General features: G+C 55.6%; 1 protein-coding gene across 1 annotated transcript in view; it reads left to right on the top strand.

Annotated features, from left to right (window-relative positions):
- Nucleotides 1–25,735, top strand: part of HSPG2 (heparan sulfate proteoglycan 2) — a 100,967-nt gene that overhangs the window by 22,292 nt on the left and 52,940 nt on the right. The window contains exons 2-13 of the mRNA XM_057699025.1: nucleotides 11,779–11,914; nucleotides 13,264–13,308; nucleotides 19,299–19,408; nucleotides 19,511–19,569; nucleotides 19,871–20,031; nucleotides 21,606–21,734; nucleotides 21,915–22,169; nucleotides 22,261–22,380; nucleotides 24,417–24,548; nucleotides 24,674–24,818; nucleotides 24,912–25,063; nucleotides 25,159–25,305. Of these exons, the coding sequence (XP_057555008.1) occupies nucleotides 11,779–11,914; nucleotides 13,264–13,308; nucleotides 19,299–19,408; nucleotides 19,511–19,569; nucleotides 19,871–20,031; nucleotides 21,606–21,734; nucleotides 21,915–22,169; nucleotides 22,261–22,380; nucleotides 24,417–24,548; nucleotides 24,674–24,818; nucleotides 24,912–25,063; nucleotides 25,159–25,305 (1,591 nt within the window). The remainder of the gene's footprint in view (nucleotides 1–11,778; nucleotides 11,915–13,263; nucleotides 13,309–19,298; nucleotides 19,409–19,510; nucleotides 19,570–19,870; nucleotides 20,032–21,605; nucleotides 21,735–21,914; nucleotides 22,170–22,260; nucleotides 22,381–24,416; nucleotides 24,549–24,673; nucleotides 24,819–24,911; nucleotides 25,064–25,158; nucleotides 25,306–25,735) is intronic.

Genomic DNA, 25,735 nt, shown 5'->3' with positions numbered 1-25,735 from the left:
TGGCCACTGGAAAGCTTAGAACCTAAGGCGTTGTCACTTTCCCAGATCTCCAGAACTGAGCACATGCTTTCTGCCTACTCGCCTCACTCCAGTCCAGGAGTTGATTTTCTCTTGCTGTTATGTGTACATCTTTGTAAGCTGCTCTGAGTCTTTCTTGAACAGGGTAGCCGGGGAGGTATAAACAGGTAAATGACAGTGCCGAAGATGGTAACCCTTTGCTGGTCAGTTCCCCGAAGTCTGCTCTTTATGGCTTCCTTCTCACTTTGTAATTTCCTCCACAAGCCCTGCTCTCTGTGCTGGCGGGAGTCACAGCCTAGAATTCTAGAATTGTAACATTTCAGGATTTCAGTGTCATAAAATGGCAAAGCCAGAAGGAACCTTTGGGATCATCTAAGCTGAAAACTTTTAAACTTATTATTAAGCAGTGAAACCCTTGTTTCAGTCAAAAACATTAGTATTTTGATTAAACACTATTGTGTTTTGATAAATAACAGCAAACACTTATAGAGCTTTCACCATGTGCTAGTACCATTTGTGGTATTTTACAACAACCCGATGAGGTTGATACTATTAATATAAATTATGCCCATTTTACAGGTGAGGAAACAGAGCAGAGGCACAGAGAGGTGAAGTGATTGCTTACAGCTAACTGGGGACTGAACCAGACATATTATGTAGAAGGTCAGAATATAAAGTGGGAAAAGGTGGAATTTGTTTTTTTATTGAAGTGAGTATTTGGGGGAGGGGGCCCAGACTCTACCTATTCCCCCCCACCCCCTCACCCACTCTCTAAAGTAGCCCCTGCACCTGCTGGGGACAGACTGGAAACCAGTGATCTAGGCCTACTGAGTCATTTGTCAAGGGAGCCTGAGGCCCAGAGAGGGGAAGGGACTTGTCCAAGACATTGGGGTGAGCTGCAAGCCCATTCTCCATGCCTCATGAGCCACCTGCTGCCTGACCACCAGCCCCTGCCACCTCCCCCTGCCCCCAGCAATCCCCTGTCCCTGTCTCTGCACTCAGCCGCTGAGCCCTCGCTCAAGCACTCCGTTCCCTTCGTCTCTGAGCATAGCTACCCTGGGACCTTCTCCTTGGTCCTAGGGCACTAGGAGTGACCAGGTGCTGGGCCACCATCCTTGTCCCCTGTGAGGGACTCATTTTCTGAGAGGGCAGCTGATGGCCAGGGAGGGAAGGGGCAGCTCCTGTCTGGGTTTTCTCACCCCAGGAGAGAGCACATCCCCCTGCCACCAGCTAGCTGTCACCTGGCCCCTTTTTCCTCTGTCAGCACATCTCCTGGGGCCTTGGGGCTTTTCTGACTTTAGGAATCCCCTTTTCAATACCCCTGTGGTGGTGGCTCATGGCTTACATCTAAAGCCTTACTTTGGGAGAGCCAGTTGGCAGCTAGCTGAGGGAAAGGTGGATGTTTGGGGTGGGTGTTCCCAAAGTGTGTTCTGTAGAACCCTAGTCCCATGAGGTCTGCATGAAGAAAGAGTTCCAAATGAAGCACATTTGGGAAACACTAAATAGTTGTTCCCCTCCGCCAGCCCCACCCGCTTCCCTCATCATGGTGTTTGGGACGTCTAGGACTTAGGGAACCAGCTCAGCTTTGTGCAGCCAGCCTTTCCCAGAGGTGTTTGTCTGCACGACCTTCCCCGTCCCTGTCCCTGTCCAGAGTTACTGTGCCCTGGAATGGACATTAGTCATGAGGAAAGGGGGCAGGGAGTGCTTCAAAAGGAAGGGGCCCCTTCTGTTATTTCCAGCTCTGTTGTCCACAGGCCTGTCTTCAACCATGGGCTCGGCCTGGCCCGCCCCTCCTTCCCCTCCAGGAAGCAGATGAGGAAAGCCCTGGGGGCCGGGGGAGCTAGCCTTTTTGGCCGCAGCTGTTGGGCTGCCATTCCAGCCTGTTTTTTCCTGTTGCGGAGGCCCATGGGAGCAAGCAGGAATGGAATCACCAAGGACTGGCTGTCTGGCTGCCTTGCGCAAGGCCCTGGAGCCAGAGCTGCGGGCTTGCTCGCCTCTGAGACCCCCGCCCATTCCCTGGGATGCTGGTCTGGGCAGCGGGCAGGTCTCTCCTCAGTGACCATGGACAGCTTCTTGTCCCCCTACAGATGGGCCTCCTGGCTGGAAAGCTCCAGGCATTAGAAATGGCAGGAGGAGAGCTCAGGTAGAACAGAGTTCCCCGTTTGGAACCAGGGGTCTGGCTTCAAAGTCTTGGCTCTCCCAACTCTGTGGCCATGGGCACGTCACCTTTCTGATCCTGTCTCTTGATTTGTAAACCCCATTCATTTCTTAATTTAACAAATATTATTGAGCCTCTCCTGTGTGCCAGGCACTTTTAGGGGCCAGGGATTCAGCCGTGAGCAAAGTCCCTGCCTTCATGGAACTGACAATAAACATGTAAATGTAGGGTAGAATTTAGGTGGTGAGGTGCTCTGAGGCAAGGTAGGGGAAGTGACAGAGAGCCAGTTATAATGGATTCTGGACCTGGGATGTAGTCAGGGTGGTCTCACTAAAAAGGTGACATTTGAGCAAAAACCAGAGGACGAGGAGTATGTACACCTGGGGGCGGTATCCCAGGCAGGGACACAGCGAGTGCAAAGGCCCTGAGGTTGGAGGGGGCTTGGTGTGTTTGAGAACTGTTGAGACAAATGTGGCAGGGAGTGGGGAGGGCACAGTAGGAGATGAGGTGCAGAGGTGTGTATAAGTATACACGTGTGTGTAGGTAGATCACACAGGACCTGGTTGGCCATAATAAGGGCAGATCCTAATTCTTTGGTGAGTTGAGGGCGGTGTGGAAAGGCCTAACCTAGTCGGTTCAGGTTCATTGTTATTAGTGATGTCTCATTTTGTCAGTAATGTGTGGAACACTCCCCCCATCCTCCCGTAGGACTGGCACTGAGCTAGGGACTTCATTCATAAAATCTGTGTGTCGTGACCCCAGAAGGTGTGGGCACACCCAACCAGGTTGGTGTGGCCTCGAAGGCCCACACACCCACCAGTGTTCCATGGCAGCAGGGCCACCCGGGAGCCGGAGAATCCGAGGGCCAAGCTGGGCTGTGAGCAGGAGGCAGGCATGGGAACACCACAGGCGCTGTTGGCACCAACAGTGCTCGGTGGATAATGTTCAACCCCTGGGAACCTTCTTGCTGGGCAGCCCAGCCCGGGAGCTGCTCCCGCTCGGCCACTCCCACCACACTGGCCCCACCTGGCACATGGGTGGGGCAAGGACATTTCCCGGTAGCCTCCTGCTTCCTCCCTGTAAGCGGCAGGCAGCGCGCTCAGCACCAGGGGAGACCCGTACTTGGGGTGTAGGCGCAGGAAGAGAGTGTGGGGACTCCGGGGGGACCGGGAGAATTGGGCTGTGTGACCAGCACCATGACAGCAGCACGCAAAGGGGCACTGCTGTTTAAGTGGAAAAGCCCATTCAGGGCTGGTTTCCTCTGATCCTCTGCCACCTGGCAGGCTCTGTCCCACTCACCAACCTTCTTCCCGTCCCTCAGCCCACCTTCCTTCTGCCTGGTGCGCACTCTCTCTCCCTTCTCCATCCTACGTAGGCAAAATCATCTTCAAACCCAGCTGAATTGTCATTTCCCCTGGGAAACCCTCCCTCACCTCCTACCCAGCCTCGATAAGGTTGGGGGCTGTGGGGAGGCCGGGGTGGGGGGGCTCCTCTGGGCTCTCCCAGCCCCTATCTTTCCTCTGCAGAGTTCTCTGCACACTGTGTTGTCATCACTCGGTGTAGTGGTCTGTCTCCCCTAGGAACACAGAGCTCCGTGACTGTCTTCTTCCTCATTTTATCCTCAGGGCCAGCACCTATTAGATGCTCAATACGTAGAGGTCAGAGGGACTTGAATTGAACCTTATGGGGTACGTCTGTTTGATGATCCTTTTTTAACAGATGAGGAAGCCGAGGCCACCCAGCTAGAAAGCGGTCGAGGTGGCCTGGAATCGGGGGTGTGCACCCTCTCTGCCCCACTGGCCGCATCTCTCTGAGACTCAGGGATAAAGTGCTCTTGCTTGGCCATGGCGGCAGCAGACCCATGCGGGCCCTCGCCCCAGCTACGGTAGAGGGGCATTCGAGGCAGAGTCCAGGTCAGGTCCACTTGGGAAAGGGCCAGGCTGATTCAGGGTCTTTGGCCACACACTTCCCAAAGCAAGTCACCCCTCATTCTACTTGCCTCTCCTAGCAGCCCCTGGAAGGAGGCAGATAAAGCAGAGTTCTTCTCCCACTTTTACCACCGAGAGAACTGAGACCTGGAGGAGTTGTCATCCAAAGGCACGATGTCCTAGGATGGATTTCAGGGAGTGTGTGATTGATTCAGTTCCCTCTTCCCTTGGGATGAGATGTTATGGCCTCGATTTTGTCAATGGGGTAATGAAGCCCAGCGATAATTCTGGTACATGCTAGGTATGCGATCTTGGGCAAGTCCTTACTTTCTCTTTCTGGACTTTGCTTTCTTTTGTCAAATGGGCTAATTCCTACCTCAGGGTGGTTGGGCAAGTTCGTTCGTTCATTCATTCTTTCACCATGCCACTCAATCAACAGATTTTTTAAAAATATTTATTTATTTATTAATTTAGGCTGTGCTGGTCTTAGTTGCGGCATGCGAACTCTTAGCTGCAGCTATTGGGATCTAGTTCCCAGACCAGGGATCGAACCCGGGACCCCTGCATTGGGAGCGTGGAGTCTTACCCACTGGACCACCAGGGAAGTCCCTCAATCAACAGATATTAATTGAGCACCTACCACGTGCTGTCTGTTCTGAAGACGCAACAGTGATCAAAACATAAAAATCACAGTCCTCCTGGTGCTTTGGTTCACATCGCCTGAGGTGGCTGCAGGTTGCTAAAAAGGGAAGAGTGTCAAGGGGCTTGTCCAAGGCCACATGGTGAGTTTGGAGCAGAGCTGGGACAAGAAGCCCCAGGCCCCGGCTTCCCATTCCCTTGGCCAGTGTTGAAGGCCCTGACTGGGCCTCAGCATTCCCTCGGGGCCCTGGCTGGAATGCTGCCTTTCCAGGTTCCAGGCCATGGTGCAGAGGGCAGAGGTCAGAAGGAGGGGCCTCCTGGCAGGTGTGCCTCTGAGCTAGCGCAGGGGCCCGGCTTTCAAATGGGATTTCTGTTGCCTTAGCTGTGTGACCATGGGCAGGTGACTTCACTTCTCTGAGCCTCTTTCTTTCTCGTATCTGCCTTATGAGGCCGTGGGTTTGCGTGAGATAAGCCTTGTAGAGACCTTATCTCAGCACCTGCACACGGTGAGCGCTTGATGAACCTCCTCCATTCTCCTTATTTGGGAGATCGATGTCCTTCCTGGCCACCTGGCTGACGAAGGTCCTGCCGCCTTGGGAGCCCGAGTGTGGGAAGCTGGCAGGGCTCCCGAGTGGCACGGGCAGTGCAGGCATGCCAGAGGAGGCTGCGGCCACCTCCCTTCCGGCCCGGCGCCCCTCTCAGCCTGCCAGGGGATTAAAGGCCTTTTGGCCTTTGTGTTGGGCCCTCCAGCCCCTGGCAGTTTGCACAACAAAGTGCTGCCCTGACAGATTCCTTCCCCTCTGCCGTCTGCTGCCCGTGGACAGGGTACCCGCTGGCCTGGGGGTGGGGCAGGGCACCTTGACCCTGTATCTGGGGCCTGGGTTGTAGCAGAGTAGGGGGAGCACTCATTGTGGGGTTACCTGGGAGCCTGCATCATAGAGTTGCGGGGGAGCTTGTCTGAGTTTGGGTCCCTCCCTGGAGATTCGGGGGACTTGGGTCACAGCATCTGCTGGTCCCTCCGCTGTGGATGGGGGAGGGGGCAGAGTCTGTGTTGGCAGAAAGTAGGTGGGCAGGCAGCGGCTCGTTTGTCCCCCACCCCCACGCTGTCTCTGGATTTTGATGGGATGAGCTCACTCCAGGCAGCTGCAGGCACCCTGGGGACTGTGGTGCTCAGACCTTCCTGCCCAGCTGGGGCGGTGGTGGTGGGCTCAGCCACGGGGACCATGGGGAGGTGGGGGGGGGTGCATGGGCTGGCTGCCTAAGACATGTGAAAAATGTCTCTGGAGAAGCCCAAAGTCCCCCAGTGCTCCCAGAGTCAACCTCAGAGCAGGCAGACAACTTGAGACCAAGCTTCACCCCCAGCCAGCCCAGGGCCAGACCCTTCCCTTCATCCCAGACCTGAAGGTGACCCTGGACCTGAGCCCACATCATCCCACACCCCCGTGCATCACCTCATCACCTCTCAGCCCTTCGCCTCTACCCTGTACCCCCTGCATGGTACTAATTCTAATGCTTATTGAGCACTTACTGTATACAAGGTACCAGGCTGAGTGCCTTACATGCTTAATCCCATTTACACAGATGACCCTCTCTGAGGCTCGGTTTCCTCATCTGCAAAATGGAAATAACAGTTACAAGTTCACAGTCCCTTAATTGAGACCCTTGGTGTCAGCCATGTTTGGGAACTCAGAAGTTTCCAAACTTGAGAAAGGTGACATAGAGCGTGTGCCAGCTGTGATGTGACATCCTCAGTAGTCTGGGGCAACACCCCATAATCAAACACATTAATATTTGCTACAGCAAAATGTATGACTATTCACCCTCCATGGAGTGAATAAGCTATTAATAGCTTCATGTCAATTTAGGTCAGGACTTAGCACCAAATGAGCTTGCTATAAATCTATTTAAAAAAAAACACCACCTCTTGATTTTCAGAGCTCCTTGGATTTCCCTTATTGCAGATGAGGGATAGTGGCCCTGTAGTACCAGCCCTCCCAGGTTGCTTTGAGGATTAATTGAGGGGGTCCACGCAGTGTTTAAGACAGGGCCTGGCATGGACAGCCCTCCATAGACAATGACCGTTCTTATTGTCATCTCTTCACTGGGCCACCGCCTTCCTACAGCTTTGATTTTAGCAGCACCGGAAACTCTTATCTGTACACATAACCTCTGCAAAACCCACAATCTTCACTTAAAAACTCCTTTTAAAAACCCCATACCCCATATCCTCTATCTGTATCTGTACCTCCCCCTGCACCCCAAACCCCTGCCTTCTGTACCCACCTTCATGGCTTGACCCTTCACCCCCCACACTCTTCCCAGGCATCCTTGGCTCCTTCTGCGTCATCACTCGGGCCAAGAGAAGAAGGCCCGGCCCATATCCCCTGACCCCAAGGGCCTTTGCAGGACTTGGACCTGGAGCTTCGTGTGCAACCTGATTCTCACAGGAGGGCCTGGATCCAACCCAGCCTCTGGGAGTGGGTGCCTCCCAGAAGTCCCCCATCTGTTTGATACCCCCCTTGTCTGGTCCCCCCACTGCCTCACCCTGCAGTTCAGGCAGCGTCTGGCCATGGGGGGGGCACTCTGCCCATACCCCCACCCCAAGCAATTGTTCCCAGCACTCTAGAACAGTCCTTGGCCTGTATGAGTCAGCTCCTCACCTCCTTCCCCCCGCCAGGAACCTGCAGAGTCTGGAAAATCCCCCTCTCTGCTTGACTCCTTCCTCTCTGACCCAGGTCTGCCCTCTGGACCCCTCCTCTCTGGCCCCGCCATCCGGCTCCAATGTCTGCTTGAAATACTGGGTTCCTCTGGGAGGAAGCAGGGCTCCCTCACAGCCGGAGACAGGCTGGAGGGCAGGAAACCTGGGTTCTATTTCTGCCTTTGACGTTGGAGCCACTGACGGCCCTCCTTGGGACCTTAAGCACCCGTGTATGGGTCCAGGCCGTTGCCAGCTCAGGCATCCCATGGGCCATCCTAGGAGCTGGTCCGGTTGGGGATGGAGACTGGCCAGCCCTGGGCTTCCTGGCCCTGCCCACTGCTTGGGCCTCATGGCCAGCCTGGAGGCCCAGCTCCAGCCCCACCTCCTTTCCTGGGGAGCAGGGGCTTGAGGTAGGGAGCTCAGAGGTGCTGGGTCAGTCCTGACTCTGCCAGCCAATGGGGGCCATTCACACCAGCTCATCCGTCTCAGGGGGTCATTGTCCGGGTCAAGTGACACTGAGGCTGAGGAAGTGCTCTGTAAACTGTGAATTGCAGTGTGGTTGAGAGGCTCTGTGGGAGTGACTCTTAGTGACCTCAGTCGATCCGCTTCCTCCGCAGCCTTGGTTACAGAGGCGGTGTGGCGCAGTGGTAAGGGCTTAGCTGTTGGAGTCAGACCACCAGGATTCAAATCCCAGCTCTACCCTGTGCTAGGTCTTCAAGTAGGTTCCTGACTCTGCAGGAGTGGGGCTACCTAACACCTAACACCTAACCTGGGTTAACACCTACAAAATCCTTAAAGGAGTGCCTGGTGCATAGTAAGCACTCGATAAATGTTCGTTCTTTTTATTCCCCAAGTAGACCCTGGACTTTACAGGTCTAAATCCAAAATTCTGTTCTATAGTCAAGTCTCAGGCTCCTTTGGGCTCTTTCTGGAGCTTCTTTCCAGTCTGGCTTCATCTCCCTTCCCAGATGTAAAATACAGCTGCTAAAACCTTTTGATCTTCAGTTTTTCACAAGTGAAGTCTGCTCTTACTGCTTGTCCCTTGCTGCAGGCCTCTTATCTGACCCCAGAGCCTCGGATCCTGGGGTAGGGATTGCGAGCAAAGGCAGGCTGGCACGCAGGCTGGCACGTAGGCCCATTCCCTGGGGTCCCTGGGGTGGAGGGGCTTCTGTCCAGGACCCGACAAGCTCTGGATTCTCTCCTCTCACTGCAGATGTGTGTTCCTAGCATTTTTTCCAAGTTGAATCTCACTTTGCTATTTCCTGTCCAGTCCCAAGCCCCAGTGGCCTCTCCCTCCCTGGGAGAAGCTCTAGACCTTCCTCACCACCAGAGTTTTCCTTTCCAGACAGCGGTCTGGTATTTAGGGGGTGCCAGGAATCTCGGTGCCCTGTGCACACCCTCCACAGCCTTGCTTGCATGGGGAGGGTGTGACAATGATACAAAGAGAGCCCTTCCCAGGTGGGGAGGATCCTGCCCCTCTAACCTCCTCTGCCCAGTGTTGGTGCCCCTGCACCATCCCTAGCCTCACACTCCCCTTAGGTCAATCAGGGCCTGCTCAGGACCCAACCCCCCACGCAATGGGAACATTACCCTCTACCCCTAGCCAGGGGAGGAGGGAGAACGCCTGTTAGGGGGCTAGTCTTGTGGTTCTTAATCAGTGAGTGTCAGAATCCACTGAGCATGCACGACTTTAACCCTCCCGGCTGGGGCGGGAGAGTCTGACTCAGAGGCTCTGAGAGGGAGCCCAGGAATGTAATTTCTCACCAGCTCCTAGAGATTCTAAAGCTTATTCCTGGATGCAGACCTCATGGGCCCAGCCCAGAAGTCCACTGACCACCTAGGGCAGGAATGGGCATTTGTCCAGAGGGAGGGGAAAGACAAAGCAGGAGGGAATTCCCTGGCGGTCCTGTGGTTGAGACTCCATGCTTCCAGTGCAGGGGCCACAGGTTCAGTCCCTGGTCGGAGAACTAAGATCCCACATGCCGCAAGGCATGGCCAAAAAATAATAAAATAAAATATGTGTGAGCTCAAAACTATATACAAAAAAAAGAAGAAACAGGAGGGATTTGCCCATGGATTGTGGGGGGAAGGGGCTTTAGGTCATAGCAGCAGATAAGACGTGGGCAGTGCAGACCTCATACAAGGCTTGGTAGCACTGCAAACACAAAGATGACCAAATGGCACCCAGCCCCTGCCCCCAGGGAGCTCCCAGCCTGGGAGGGAGATGCATATAGACTTCACGGGGGTGGGTGGTACCTTCAGAGCAAGTCATGTTCAGGAAGTAGCTAGAATTAATAGGTGATGACACTTTGTCCATTCATTCATTCAAGCACTTATTGAACATGGGGTGCTGAGAAGGTAGAGATGAGCTCCTCACAGTCCCTGCCTTCAAGATGCTGTCATTCCAGTGGAGGCACAGGCCATTACGGTGTGAGCCCTGGAGGGCCCAGAACCCAGCCGGGGGGGCAGAGGTGGCTGGAAAGGGCAAAGAGTCATGACAAAGCCTCCCAGAGGAGATTTTCTTTTGAGTCATATTTACTGAGCTATAAATTACATATAATAAAACATACCCTTTTTAAGTGTGCCATTCAATAATGGGAATGAGATTTATATAGCCAGGGGACCCTCACTCCAAAAGATTTCCTGTGTCCCTTCCCGGCCAGCCCCACCCAACCCCTGGTCCCAGGCAACTGCTAATCTTTCTGTCATTATAGATTAGACTTTTCCCTGTGGGGTTTCATGTAAGTGAATCATATGGTATGGAGTCTTCTGTGCCTGTCTTCTTTCATTCAGCACAGTGTGTTTGAGGTTCCTCCATGTTTCCAGGCCGATGTGGAATTTGTTCCATTTTGTTATTGAGCAGTTAGAGGGGGTGATGTTTAGCTGAGTGTAGCTGAGTTTTGGAGGATGAATTGGAGTTAGCCAGATAAACAAAAGGAGGAAGGGCTTTTCAGCAGAGGCACCAGCGTGAGAAAAGACCAGAGGCTCCAGGACATGGGCTGTGTGACGTTCCAGGAGTGGGGAGAGAGGAGAATTGGCTGTCTCTTTGTTTTCTTCTCCTCCTTGGCCCTTTCTCCTGCTGCCACCACCTTGTCTAGCCAGTGAGGTCCGGGTTTAGTTTTCATAAGTGAGACTATTTCCTTCTGGCTAGGCTGGGCTCCCCAGATAGGGCTGAGGCCAGGGCAGGGCCTGAGACACTCGCGCCAGGCCATCTGGGGCTGGATGTATGAATCTGTGCACTCTTGTGCTTGGGGGCTCTGGGCTCCCTTGGGCTCTGCTGGGTTTGTTTTCCTCTAAGTTATGTTGTAAAACTCCTTTGAAAACACCTCAATCTCGTCTAAAGGGAAAGAGGCCTTCGTGGCCCACACCCATCCCTGAGAAAGGCAGGGGTCGTGGCTACTGGGGCCCTTCGGCGCCAGTCTGCAGGGTGCAGGGTCTGAGCAGCCCCTCTGTGGAACGGGAGCCCGAGGTGGAGTTTCTGCTGGGCTCAGCTGCAGCCCAAGGTCACGTGGAGGTGACACCCCGCCTGACCTGCCCCAGTTCAGCGCAGCTGCTGGACTCCACCCCCCGCCTCTGGGTGCACAGATGAGCCTGTCAGTGTGGCCGCAAGTGCCAGAGCTGATCTCCAGCATGGCTGGAATGTGTTCCTTGTGGCCTGGAGATTTGGAGGTCAGACCAAGGCAGAAAGAGATGGCCAAGAAGGCTGGGGTGGCGGGGGAGCTGCTGTTGGAGACAACAGCTTCAGTTGACTCCGCTCCATTTCTGCTTCTGTCCCACATCCACTCTGCCCCTGGCCACCCTGCCACTAGCCCATGTCCCCCATCTTTGCTGGCCCGGGTCACTCTTTACCTGCCTGTATCTCCCTGTCTGCTAACTCATGTCCTGGATATCACTTGCCTTCTCCAAAAGAAGAAAAATCATCACTTACCAAACAGATTTTAAGTTTATTGTTGGGAATTCCCTGGCAGTCCAGTGGTTAGGACTCAGAGCTTCCACTGCAGGAGAACTAAGATCCCGCAAGGCATGCGGTGTGGCAAAAAACAAAACAAAACAAAAACAAAACAAACAAAAAACAAACAAACAAAACAAAACAAAAGACACATAAGTTTATTGTCTGTTTATCTGAGGATTCGTTCAGGGGCTAAGGAGATTTGGGGGAACTGAGTCAAAAACAGTGGGTACAGCCCCAGCCTGACTGTCTTTGCCAAACCACATCTGACTTAACCACTAGAGGGCCTTGGGGTGGGACTCTGGGTCCCTCTTGAAGTGAGAAGAGGGGTCCTGGGCTTGGCAGGAGTTGGAGGGCTTGACACAGTTGCTCGTGTGGTGCCCTGCAGGTGGCCCGTGGGCTGAGGGCGTATGATGGCTTGTCCCTGCCCGAGGATGCAGAGACGGTAACCGCCGGCCGGGCTGGCTGGAGCTATTCAGACCTTTCTGATGACGAGGACTTCCTGGCTGATGAAGCCTCTGGAGGTGAGCAGAGGGTTCTGGTGGCTGGGAGTGGAGGGGGTAAGGGTGAAGTTAGGGTGCTTCCCACTGGTCCTTAAAGAGGCCCCAGGATGCTTGCCCAAGGTGGCACCTCAAGAGACGGACTAAGAGAGATATGGAAGCAACTTAAATGTCCATCAGCAGATGACTGGATAAAGAAGATGTGGTGTATATATATACAATGAAATACTACTCAGCCATAAAAAAGAATGAAATTTTGCCATTTGCAGCAACATGAATGGACTTGGAGGGCATTATACTAAGTGAAATAAGTCAGAGAAAGACAAATAGCATATGATATCACTTACATGTGGAATCTAAAAATACAACAAACTACTGAATATAACAAAAAAGAAGCAGACTCAGACACAGAGATCGAACTAGTGATTACCAGTGGGTACAGAGAAGGGAGGCAGGGCAATATAGGGGTAGAGGAGTAAAAGGTACAAACTATTAGGTATAAAATAAGCTACAGGGCTTCCTAGGTGGCGCATTGGTTAAGAATCCGCCTGCCAATGCAGAGGACATGGATTCGATCCCTGCTCCAGGAAGATCCCACATGCCACGGAGCAACTAAGCCCGTGTGCCAAAAAAAAAAAAAAAAAATAAGCTACAAAGATATATTGTACAACAAGAGACATATAGCCAATATTTTATAATAACTATACTTGGGAGTATAACCTTTAAAAATTGTGAATCAAAGGACTTGCCTGGCAGTCCAGTAGTTAGGACTCGGCACTCTCACTGCTGGGGCCCAGGTTCAATCCCTGGTCAGGGAACTAAGATCCTGCAAGCCGTGCAGCACCACCACCAACGACAAAAATTGTGAATCACTATACTGTATACCTGTCATATTGTACAGCAACGATATTTCAATTTTTAAAAAATTTAGAAGAGAAAGAGATGGGCTAAGAGCTGCGTGCATCCTGAGCCCTGGTCCCAGTGACCCCAGGATCCTCCAGTTACAATTGTGTGGCCTGGGCTGGTGGCTGCTTCTCCTCACAGCCCAGGGTGAGCAGGACCTAAGGGGAAGGTGGTGGGCAGTGCACAGTAGAGAATGATTACACCTCCCTACTCCACTTCCTCCCATCCTCACCTAGAGGCGAGTCTGAGCTGGCCCCGCCCACCCCATCCATCCTGGTCCACACCCTCTTTGATGGAGGCTTCCAAGCTGGCTTTTACAGGCCGGTCCACCCTAGGTGTGGAGGGGAGGCACCAGCTGTGTTTTCAGGATCTTCCCCACTGTGTGCCAGGTGCCCAGAACAGTGCTTGACACCCAGTAGGTGCTCAACAAAGATTCGTTGTTGCTGAATACGTCTCTCTTTTGTTTGTAGATGGCGTGGGCAGCGGGGACCTGGGCAGCGGGGACTTCCAGATGGGTAAGTATCTCGGGGCATCTCGCAGTCCCCCATCCTGCCCCCTGGGGAAGCCCCAGAGCAGGTCTTCCCAGCCACAGAGGCACCATCTCCTGAGCTGAGGGCCTTGAGGGCTCCTTGTGCCTACCATGGGGGTGATCTCATGGCCGCTGAGTGACAGTTGTGTGCCTTGGTTGGCTGGTCCCTACAAGGTTGGGTGTGGCCGGGTTCTGTGCCTGCCTGTGCTGGGAAATGTCTGGTTCTGATGGGCAGATTCTCACCTCCCAGGGCGGCTCAGCTGTGGAGTCCTTCCCCAGAGCCCGCCATGGGGGTGACCGCTGCAGAGCAGGGGACCCCAGGCAGGGGTAGGCAGACAGAGGGGCTTCTGTGGCACAGGCATTCAGGTAGGCCAAGAACTGGACCTGGGAGGGAACCTGCCTTAGGTCGGCTCACCTGCTGGGAAGCTGGGGTTCCTGGGTTGGGGAAAGAGGGCTGGGCTGCATGGAGGGAAAGGAATCAGGCCTCCGTCAGCTGCCCAGTCTGCCAGCACTCCAAGTGCACAGCCAGAGGAGAGGCTGGCCCAGCGCTGGGACAGGGGCTCAGAGTCCCTGTTTCTTCCCACCCTGGGATTCTGGGGAGAGAAGGAACTAGCTGGGACAAGGCCCAGCAGCTCCATATGGTTCCTGCTGCCTTCTCTGGGAGCCAGCACGTGGGGACAACGTGATCAGGGCCAAGGCTGGAACTCAGCTTGACGTCACCATTGGGCAGCCCCACGGCATCCAGTGCTGACCACCCCAGCAGGCCGGGGCCCCTCCAGGGACGGGGTTGCCTCCCTTCCGCTGGCATATCAGGGGCTTCCCAATGCCAGAGGGTGGCATCCTGACTGGGCCAATACGGACAGGAGGGTTGGCCCCTGGGTGGCACAGTCCTGCCTGTGACCTCCTAGCACCTGGGACTCAGACACTGCCTGATGCTTTTCCACCTGTAGGTCTCTGCAGGGCGACAGATGCCTGGGAGCTGAGTGGGGCCTGGGTGTGGGTGTCAGGTGGGCCCCATGCACACAACGCACACCCCGGAATGGCCTGTGCTGGTGCGTCTCTGGGAGCTGCCTCTTGCCAAGCCAAGCCTGCCTGCTGAGGCCCTGGTCCAGTCCACCCTGTCCCTTCAGAAACATCTAGGGCCCCCTCCTGGGGGCTGCTCATAGCAGCTCCACTTGCTCTGAGTGGTCCTTGCTCGCCCACCTCCTCCCATGCAAAGCAGCCATGAGGGCAGGGGAAGCCAGAGGTAGTGGAAGGGTGAGAATGGAGAGTAGCTGGGGAGGGCCCAAGGGCAGGGCAGGAGCCTCTCCTTGTGAGTGGGGCTGATCTACGGGAAGATGTGGGACCTTAGGCCCTCCAGGCCCAAACGCTGGCACCAGCCCACTGCCCTTGGGGCAGGTCCAGGCAGCTGGGCTGAATCTCAGCCCAGGAGGCAGCAGATAAGTCTCCCTGATTCCCAGGGTCAGTGTGCTTGCTTCAGCCTTGCCCAAGGGCAGTCCCTCCTCACTCCGGTACGTGAGGGCCATCCTGACCATGCTGCCTGGCCGCCCCTGGCGCGACCCAGCCCCAGACCCTGGAATGTCTGCGATGGCTCCTGCCTCTCCTCTTCCCTCAGACAGGGTTGTGGCTCCGCTTGGCTCTGTGCCAGCCCTGTCTCCCCCGCTCCTACATCAGTGCCCGTCCCGATAGCTCCTGCTTCTGCCTCCCCCGCCTTGGGACCCCTGCCCGCCTCCCCTCGCCCCGTTTCTTTCCATCTTCTGACCATCTCTTTGTCTGTTCTGCTGACAGCCTGTCTACATATCTCTCCTGCTCCCTCCCTCCCCTGCCTTGGGCTGTCTCTTTCCTACTCCATGTGTCTCTGTCTCATTTTGCCTTTCTCCCTCTGTCTCTTGGACTTGCCATCTCTGCTTCCTTGTCTGTCTTTCCCTCTCTCCATTCTGCCTTTGTCTCATCTTTTCTCCCTCGTTCCCCCCACCACCTTCTCTCTGTGTCGCTGCCTGTATCTGTCTCTCCGTGTGTCTCTGTCTCCGTCTCTCTGTGTCTGTTTCATTTCTTTCTGTTTTCTGTCTCCATCTCTCTCTGTGTTTCTCTGTCGTTACCCCTCTCTATCGCTCCTTTTGGCCTCTCCTCCTCCCTGCTGTCTCTGCCCCTCCTCGCCTCCCTCTCTGCAGGCCCTGGGTCACCCCTGGGCCACCCTCCCGTGGCTGGTGTGATGGTCTTGGAACCCGATGAGGAGTCTCCTCTCAGTAAGTGCCCAGCCGTGGGGACTTGCTTTTCCTGTCTCCCTCCCCTTCCTCTCTCCCAGCTCTTCCTCTCACTCCTTTCTCCTTTGTCTTGTTTTCCTCCCCAGCTTGTACTTCATCGCACTTGAGGCCCAGAGGCACCTCCCTGCAGGGTCTGGGGCCAGGCCAGCTGGCCCCACCTTCTCCCCTGCCCCTACCCAGGATGCAGCCAGGTCCCATCCGGGCACACAATCTAAGCTCGGTGGGCCGGGCCCTGGTGTTCTCCCCTTGGGGTGCTGGTTAGGCAGGATGGATGCAGCAACCCCTTGGGGAAAACGTCCTAGACTCTGGAGGTGACTTGTATCCACCTCGAACCTGGCTGATCCTGGGCCACCCAGGGGACCCAGAGGGACTGGGCTGGTGTTCAGGAGCCCAGGTGTGTGGGGGAGGAGTTCTGTTGAGCAGGGACTGGGTATTGAGCGTAGGTGGGGTGGCCGGCTCCGGGGCTGGGGGTGCCGGACAGCTCTGGGCCTCCCGTGCCTCCAGCCTCTGGCTCCAAGTGAGCTGTCCAGATGGGGTCAGATGAGGGCCAACGTGGAGAGGGCCGGCCAGGGCAGGCACCCAGAGAGTCCTCCCACCCCAGGCTGCATCACTCCCTGTCAACACCCTCAGCTCTGGGGGCTGGTTCCTGAAACTCACCTTCTGCCCCAGCCTTCAGGCACCTGCCGCAGCTTGGGGTGGAAGAGGGAGGGTGCTCACCCTGATCTGCCCCTGGTCTGGGAGAAGGCGGGGGTGGGGCCAGGCTGGAGGGTCCAGGCCCTTCCCAGGCCCTAGTAGAAAGGGGCTTTGTGGAGCCTCGGCCCCCTCCCCCGGCAGCGGGCACATTCCTGGGCCGAGGCCTGGCCTCCTCGCCTGTGCTGGGCTGCGGGGCTGAGGCCAGGGGCCGGGGTGGGGGACTCTCAATGGGCCTCTGTGCCAGCTCACAAGGGGCCTCTTGTGGCTGAGCTTGCGGCCCTCACACTCCAGCCCACAGGGCCCCGCCCGCCCGGCACCCAGGAGCCCAGCCCAGCATGGTCCCCGTGGTTCCGCGCGGACAGTGCTGCCCTCACAAGCACCCTCTCTTGGTGCAGGAGTTCACTCCGGCCACTTGCTCGGCTGCCACCCGGATGCCCCCAGGACTTGCTCAGTGAGCCGCAGAGGGGGAGGGTCCCGGCGCAGAGGCGTGCGCACCTGTGGGCCTGATGGACAGAGTGAAGGGGAAGGAGGACAGGTCCAGCCAGGGCCACTCCCTGCCCTGCCGCCCGCATGCTGGTCATCTGTCACTTCTCTGAGCCCACTTCTGCCTCAGGGACGTCGCAGCTACCGTTCCCTCTGCCTGGAATGCTTTTCTCCCAGCTGCCTCCCAGCGCCTCTCTCTCTGCCTTCAAGCATCCCCTTGGAGGAGGGGCCTTCCTGGCCACCCTGGGGAAGCAGCCACCTACCCCCACCCCAGCCCTTGTTTTTTTCCCCCATAGTCCACATAGTCCTTGCCCATTTGTTTTATTTCCTTTCTCCTCCCCCTAGAAAGTGATCTCCATGGGGACAGGAATTGTCATTTATGGAGTTCACTGCTGTATCCCCTGCCCCTAGAACACCGCCTAACGTATTAAAGACCTTCAATATAGATTCGATAAAGCAATGAATGCTTCTCTCAGATGGGAAGAAGTAAAAACAAATCTATTCCTTCAGCTTGTCTTAAGGACCAGAGGTAGTATAGCTAACCCGTGTAGCCTGTAGTGTGCACCAGATACTGTTATAAGCATTTTACATTCACTATCTTATTTCATCCTCACAGCAGCCCCCTGGGGTGGGCACTACTGTTGTCCCTGTTTTATAGATGAGGAATCTGAGGCTCGGGGAGATTAAGTAACTTGCTTAAGGTCACAGGGCAATTCTAAGTTTTAAATAAGTGGCAGTTTTGCTCCAGAGGCTGAGCTTTTAACTGCTAAGCTGTCCTGCCTCTCATATAGTAATAGCTCATATTATATTGCCCCTCTATATGCCAGACTCTGATCGAAGCACTGTGTGTTTGTGTACACATACATGTATGATTCATCTGCAACTCATATTTATAACTTGTATTATGAAGTCATGAACATTGTGAGATTTAATGTGCATAAAATGTGTACAGTAGGTGCTTAATAAACAATAGGTGTACGTGTATGCTCACACCAATCTGCTATGAATTTATTCCACCATCCCTTATTAGGCACCTGCTGTGTGCCAGGCACTATGCAGGCACTGGGGGTACAGGGGTGAATGAGATCCGAGGTTCCCCCCATCGAGTGTATAGTCTAGCAGTAGAGACAGAGGACCGCGGCTTCTGATTCCCCAGCACTTGCTCCGTTGCAGGTGCTGCATCTTCATGCACAGGGAGACGGCCTTGTAAGCATGGGATCATTTGTTCCCCGCAGCAACCCTGTGTGGTAACTGTAATTAATATCTGCCTTTGACCAAAAGGAAAACAAGTTCAGAGAGGTGAGGTCCGTGCTTGAGGTGTAGCTGGCCTCAGAACCCGTGATCTTTGTGATGGTGTTCTGTAAGCCGTGGGTAACCAGGCAGGATCTATGCCTGGTGTGGGGTAGAAGGTGCTCTGACGGGAGAAGCTGAGGGGCTGGGGTCCCCAGAGGAGGGGTCTCTATCCAGCCAGGGTTGAGAAAGGAAGGCAGTTCAGGCAGTCTTCTTGGAGGAGGTGATGGCTGAGCTGAGCCCTGAGGGATGAGTCAGAACGGGTATAAATGGCGGGGTGGGGGGTGGAAGCAAGTCACAGTCACTCCAAGTAATTTCTTCTATTTATTTATTTATTTATTTATTTATTTATTTATTTATTTATTTATTTATGGCTGCGTTGGGTTCGTTGCTGTGTACGGGCTTTCTCTAGTTGCAGCGAGCTGGGGCTACTCTTCATTGCCGTGCGCATGCTTCTCATTGCAGTGGCTTCTGTTGTTGTGGAGCATGGGCTCTAGGCGAGTGGGCTTCAGTAGTTGTGGCACGTGGGCACAGTAGTTGTGGCTCTCGGGCTCTAGAGCACAGGCTCAGTCATTGCAGAGCACGGGCTTAGTTGCTCTGCGGCATGTGAGATCTTCCCAGAACAGGGATCAAATCTGTGTCCCCTGCATTGGCAGGCAGATTCTTAACCACTGCGCCACCAGGGAATTCCCCTCTGAAATAATTTCTGGGCCAAAAAGAAAAAAAAAAGGGAATTCCCTGGCAGTCCAGTGGTTAGGACTCGACACTTTCGCTCCCGGGGGCCCGGGTTCGATCCCTGGTCAGGGAACTAAGAAATTAAGATCCTGCAAGCCTTACAGCATGGCCCAAAAAATGAAAAAACAAAAAAAAAAGAAAGAAAGAAAAAAGAAAAATTTCTGTGCCAGGCCCTCCTCCTCTGGAAGCCACCCCTTCTTACCCAGCCTTCCTCTGAGCCAATGGAGGTCTCCTCTTCTGCATTATCACTTGGTATCTGGATGAGGCCATTTTCCCTGTTAGTTGAAGCCCCTCACTCAAGGGTGGGGCCTCAGCTTTGAGCCCTGGGCAGGCCTGCCACTGTAGCATGTGCTCCTATAGGCAGTGCTGGGCACAGCTGTGGGCACAGGTCAGCCTCCGCAAGAGGCCTCTGGGGACCATCCTCCCATTTCCACACACTGGCCCAGCTGCCTGCGGCCACTGCCTTCCAGGCTGACCCCTCACAGTGACGCAACGCCCCTCCTTTCTGCAGTTTATTTCCGAGCCCTGGTAAATTTCACTCGCTCCATCGACTACAGCCCTCAGCTGGAGGATGCAAGCTCCGAGGAGTTCCGAGAGGTGTCCGAGGCTGTGGTAGACACGGTGAGGTGAAGGGGCTTTGGGGGGGCTCCCCAAGTTTGGCAGGGCAGGACTGAAGGTGGGGTGAAGGGATCTGGAGGCTGATGGTGCCATGTCCGTGTCCAGCTGGAGTCAGAGTACTTGAAGATTCCTGGAGACCAGGTTGTCAGTGTGGTGTTCATCAAGTGAGCAGGGTCCCCTGGGGCAGGGTGGGGGGGCTGGAGGGACTGACAAGGATGGGGACGAGCCCAGGTGCCAGGAGGGGAGGCAGGAGAGGCTTAAGGGGCTGAACCTCTATTGGTAGAAATTCGGGAATTGGTAGGGGGACAATTCGGACCTTAACTTGTCCTGCATGGGGTACAGACTATCCAGGAATAGGGGGACAGTCAAGAGATCAGGCCTGAGCACCAGGCAGGGGGCCAAGGGAGGCGTCAAGACCACGGGCATCTTCCTCACCCTGCTGCCCTGCCCCACACCCATCCCTAGGGAGCTGGACGGCTGGGTCTTTGTGGAACTGGATGTGGGCTCCGAAGGGAACGCGGACGGGGCTCAGATCCAGGAGGTGCTGCACAACATCATCTCCAGCGGCTCCATCGCCTCCTACATCACCTCTCCCCAGGGATTCCAGTTCCGACGCCTGGGCACAGGTGAGCCCATCCTGAACCAGGGGTCTCCTCCTCCAGTTTCTCACACTCATGTGGGCCCCCTTTCAGTGTCCCCACCATGGGCTCTCCTAGCTTGGCCTTGCACACCACTAGGGACAGGGAGCTCACTCCCTCATGAGTCTGCCCCATCAATCTTTATGCAATCTTGGCTTGGGTTGAGCAACGTCTGTTTCCTCCAACATATACTCAGTAGACCCAATTTCTGCTCTTTCTCAATTAACCTTTCTACACTGACAATAGGTAATAATTCCTTTCTTCATACAGTGCTTTCAGGTCCAAAACACTTTTGTGTTTGATAGTAACCAACGATTATTCACTGACTGTATGTAAGGCACTCCTGTTCAGTCCTCACAAGAATTCCTATGAAGTAGATATTTTTTCTCCTGTTTTAGAGATGAGGGCACTGAGGCCCAGCGAGGAAAAGTGATTTATCCAAATCCACATACACAGATAGTGCAAAAAACAGAATGTAAACCAAACCCTGTGTCTGTGCTGGTCTTGCCAGAACCTGTGACGAGATGAGGTGAGAAACACAGCTCAGAGAGAACAAGAAACTAGCCCCAAGTCACACAGCTGTTAGATGTGCAGCCCTGGCCTTCGTATGCTCAGTCAGCCCAGCTTTCTCCTCACTGCACCCTCTGTCTCCTGTTTCAACTCCCTGAGTGTTTTCTTCTCTAGGCCAAACAGTCCCAGTTTATCCCTCAACAGGCTACGGTTCCCAGCCCATCCCAGTGTCCATCTCAGTCCTCTTTCTGGGAAATGTCACCATCCCTGACTCAGTGGAACCCAGGACTGAACAAACTCCATCCCTACCATGGTGTCACCCAATCAGAAAAAAATGGTGAAATCATCACCTCCCTTGTTCTGCACGTAAAACCTCAATTAACATGCCCAAAGATCAAGTTTGTTCTTTGGCATCCCCAGGCCCAGGTCTGAAGCTTGCTGGGGGTCCAGTCCCCTTCTCCCCACTTTTCAATGAGTCCTCCTGGCTAGGGATGATAGGGGACACCTGGCTCAGCCCTGCAGTCCACAGCTCCCAGGTCCTAGGTGGGACGGCTGCTGATCACACCTTCCTTTCCAGCACAGACACCCCCGCCCCCCCCGGCCGCCGTGGTGGCCGCAGGGACACCAGGTGAGAGTGTAAGCCACACCCAGGCCAAGCCGGATAACTAGAGAAGCTAATGGATGGAGGGGAAGGAAGGATGAGGGCAAGATGGCCGGGCACAGCCCACAAGCTGCCCCCCTCCCCTTCCTCTTCAACCTCGCTAGGCCTGGGTGTGGCCTGCACATGTGTGCTGTGGTCGTTGCATGGTGTGGCATGTTAACTGTGTGTGGGTCTGTGCAAGGGGTGGGTGAGGCCACTGCCACATACCCCACGTCCCACGTGTGCTGTGGATGTGTCCACCATGTGCTCTGTGCCCTCGCTGAGTCTGCCAGTAACCACGTGGCCTGACACAGAGCCCCAAAGCCCCCTCCCAGCTCTGCGGTGCCTGTGCCGCCTGTAACATCTTCCGCCCACCTCCCGCTTGCCTCTCTGACTGCCCCCACCCCCACAGTGCCCCAGTTCCCAAGGGCCTGCACCGAGGCGGAGTTCGCCTGCCACCGCTACAATGAATGTGTGGCCCTGGAATATCGCTGTGACCGGAGGCCTGACTGCAGGGACATGTCTGATGAACTCGATTGTGGTGAGGGGCCGTCTGCGGACACGGTGGGCTCCAAGTCAATACGGGGCTGGGCAAAGGGGTCTGTGGGAGGTGGGCAGGGGCACAGGAGGGGTGATAACAGGGTCAGGGCCTGGGGAATGGAGAGGGGCAAGGGGTGAGTGGCACCCCCTCGTGCCAACGCCAAGTGGGCTGTGTCCACAGAAGAGCCGGTCCCCGAGCTTAGCTCGCAGCTCCCCGCTCTGGCAGAGACACCACCTTTACCGCCCCAGCCGGAGGCAGCCATTACACAGGAGCTCCCAGCCACCCCTGCTCCCCCGGCTGTGTTCCCCGAGCCACAGAGGCCCGTGCCCTGTGGGCCCCATGAGGCCGCGTGCCACAGTGGGCACTGCATCCCCAAAGACTACGTGTGTGATGGGCAGGAGGACTGCAGGGACGGCAGTGACGAGCTGGACTGCGGTGAGGGCCAGGCGGGAGCGCGGGTGGGGGTGCAGGGGGTGGGGAGGTGGCCCGCAAGGACCGCTGGCTGAACCTTGCCTGGTTCCCTCAGGCCCCGCCCCACCCTGTGAGCCCAACGAGTTCCCCTGTGGAAACGGGCACTGTGCCCTCAAGCTGTGGCGCTGTGATGGCGACTTTGACTGTGAGGACCGCACCGATGAAGCCGACTGCCGTGAGTGTCCCAGGGTCCTCTTGGCACCCCCTCCCCACTGGCCAGCTCCCCGAGCCCCGACCCTTCTCGGGCAGGTTTATGTGCTATCCCTGGCTGAGGGCTAAAGGCCCTGGGGACAGACTTTAAGATTTATCTCTCTTTGAGCTGGCCTTTGTACCAAGCAGTCTGGCTAGACTACCTATGGTTATTGTCTCTTTATTTCTTTATTTTGTTATCATTCATCTTCTGTTTGTCATATATGCTTGTGTGTGGGTCAGACAAGTGGCTGCGTAGGCTTGATACACCAGGGTCCCTGGTGTATCAAGGAATGGGTTCTCAGTGTACGTGCAAGTCAAAGCCTTCCGCTGATGGGCCTGGAGGTTTTTCATCCAGAGCTGGTTCTGAGTATTTGTTCCTCCATCTGCCCAGCTTTTCATCCATGTAACCATTCAGCCACCCACTGTCTGTCCGTCCGTCCATCCATCTGTCCAGCTTCCTTCCTCCCACCCACCCATTCATCCAGCTATCCATTCATCTGTTGTTTATCCACAAAGCTCCTCATCTATCTACCTATCTAGCCAGCATCCTTCCTTCTGTCCATCTCACCATCCATTCTATCATAAATCCATCTGTCCATCCATCCATTTTTCCAACATCCTTCCTCCCTTCCATCTCTTCATCCATCTATCCATCTATCATCCATCCATGCGTTATCCATCTTGCCAGCTCTCCAGCCAGCCAGCCATTCATACAGAGAGCATCTTTCCTTCCTCCTCTTCATCTGTCCAACCATCCATCTATCCATTGTCCATCCATCTATCTGACATCCCTCCATCTAGTCAACGTTATAGACATTATGACAGGTTAATGGGTGAGACGGGAAAGTCAGAGACCATATCAGGTAGCATCTTATATGTCCTGTCCTTTGACATGAAGCCTGGGACTCGTTAGTCCAAGGTTGAAGATAGTCTTCTAACCATTGCCCTGTGATCCTGGGTCACGTGTCTGAGTGCGTGTTGACATTCCTACTGTCCGCTGGTCCAGCTTCTCCTCCCCGCCTCCCCTCCCCTTCCCTGCTCTGCAGCAAACCCTGGAGAGAAGCAGCCTCGTGCTGCAGACTGGCAGAGTTTTATGACGCCCTCTGTGACTCTAAGCTTGCCTGACAACACGGCCCCTTGGGAGAGAGGAGTAATTGGGGGTTTTAGTTGAAAAGCCCTTCTCAGAGGCCTCTGCGGGGGAACAGTCTAAGGAAGGCCAAGTCCTTGTTGACAGAGTGCAGAACAGAGAACGTGACAGCAGAATGACTTTGGGGGCATGTGGGGTGTTGGGACAGAAGCCCCTGAGGGCGCAGCAGTAGGTGGCTGCCTGCTGGCCTCCTCTCGCTTCCTCCTCTGTGGGCGGGTGGCCTCTGCTCCTGCACCGCTCTGCCCTTTCTGTCCCTGCCTGTGTGGTCTGTCTCAAGCTCAGTCTCGCAGAAGAAGGATGTCCGTTACCATCTACTAGAGGCGCCTAGCTGGGGCCCAGCCCTGGGGCCAGGCCAGCTCCAGGCCTCTGGAATCCATAGATGTCTGCCTCAGCTCAGGTGCCACCCCTGGGCCACTTAGAGGGGAAGAGAGCAGGGAGGTCCGGGCTACGGCAGGCTCTTGCAAGGCCTTTCCAGTAGACAGAACTGCCCAGGTATTACCCGGTGCCCAGAGATACTGGCCACTGGGGCCATGCCTTTGACCAGGGGTCTTGCGCTTCCTTGGTGGCTGAATGTGGGAGGAGCTGCATGACTGTGACGTGTCAGGTATAACTGTCTCAGGGAACACAGGTAGAGTGTGTTTGATGGCTGGCTGGTGACCATGACGTTGTGGGCAGTGCCATGGCAGCAGAGTCTGGGCCTGGTCAGGGCAGCTGTGTTGTCACATGGGCCAGATGAGAGAGTGATCCTAGGGCCACCTGGGGAAGGTGGACAGGGTGTGCTGTTGGGCGTGGGTAGGCAATGGCGGGGGGGGGGGGGGGCGTCCTCCCAGAAGGCAGCGCCCGCTGCCCACACCACCTGGCTCTGCCCCCAGCCGCCAAGCGCCCCGAGGACGTATGCGGGCCCACAGAGTTCCGCTGTGTCTCCACGAACACGTGCATCCCGGCCAGCTTCCACTGTGACGAGGAGAGCGACTGTGCCGATCGCAGCGACGAGTTCGGCTGCAGTGAGCGGGGAGCTGGGGGGCGAGCTCTGGGGCCTGGGCCCCTCCTGCCTGGCTCCTCTGAGCCGCTGCCCCCTCTTCTCCTCCCTCTGCCCCTCCCGCCCCTCACCCCTGCTCCCATCTCCCAGTGCCTCCCCAGGTGGTGACCCCTCCCCAGGAGTCGATTCAGGCTTCCCGGGGCCAGACGGTGACCTTCACCTGTGTGGCCACTGGTGTCCCCACCCCCATCATCAACTGGAGGCTCAACTGGGGCCACATCCCCTCTCATCCCAGGTGCGGCTCTGGGCCCAGGCAGGGGCGGGGATGTGGGGGAGGTGCAGCCAGCAGCCCGGGCCTGACTCCCACCTCTGTCTCGGGGCCCGCCAGGGTGACGATGACCAGTGAGGGAGGCCGTGGCACGCTGATCATTCGCGATGTGAAGGAGGCAGACCAGGGTGCCTACACCTGTGAGGCCATGAACGCCCGAGGCATGGTGTTCGGCATTCCCGACGGGGTCCTGGAGCTCATCCCGCAGCGAGGTACAGCCCGTGGGCAGGTGGGCACTGGGAGTGGGGCTGGAGCCGCGGTTGCCTGCCGGGGACTGGCTGTAGCCCACTCCCATGCCACCCCGCAGGACCCTGCCCCGACGGGCACTTCTACCTGGAGCACAGCGCCTCCTGCCTGCCCTGCTTCTGCTTTGGCATCACCAACGTGTGCCAGAGCAGCCGCCGCTTCCGAGACCAGATCCGGCTGCGCTTTGATCAGCCCAATGACTTCAAGGGTGCGTGGATGGATGGGAGGTGGGCACCAGGCTGCAGTGGGCTCGGAGGGCAGATATGGGAGAGCAGCCTGCCCTGGACACATGGGGCCAGTTCGGGGAGGGACTCAGGGTCGCTACAGAAATGCTGAGCCCTGTGAGAAGAGCACGTCAGGGGAAAACAGACTTTCTTTGGAAAAGCCAAATGCACAGTGGATATTTGCCTGCATTAGGTGACGATGAGGATGGGCTCTGGAGCTGGGTTCAAATCCTGACTCTGAGCCTTACTGCCTGTGTGCCCTTGGCCAAGTTACTATCTTATGTCTCAGTTTTCTCATCTACGAAATGGGGATAAAATATTAATTACCTAGGTTGTTATAAGGACTCAATGGATTGATATGTGTAAGCCACTCAGAACAGTGTTTGGTCCATGGTAAGTGCCTAGTGAGTGGTC

Source organism: Hippopotamus amphibius, chromosome 1, assembly GCF_030028045.1.
Source record: "Hippopotamus amphibius kiboko isolate mHipAmp2 chromosome 1, mHipAmp2.hap2, whole genome shotgun sequence".
In the NCBI taxonomy this organism is placed as follows: Eukaryota; Metazoa; Chordata; class Mammalia; order Artiodactyla; family Hippopotamidae; genus Hippopotamus; species Hippopotamus amphibius.
The sequence above is the reverse complement of the archived record's forward strand: the minus strand, read 5'-3'. Positions and strand labels throughout refer to the sequence as shown.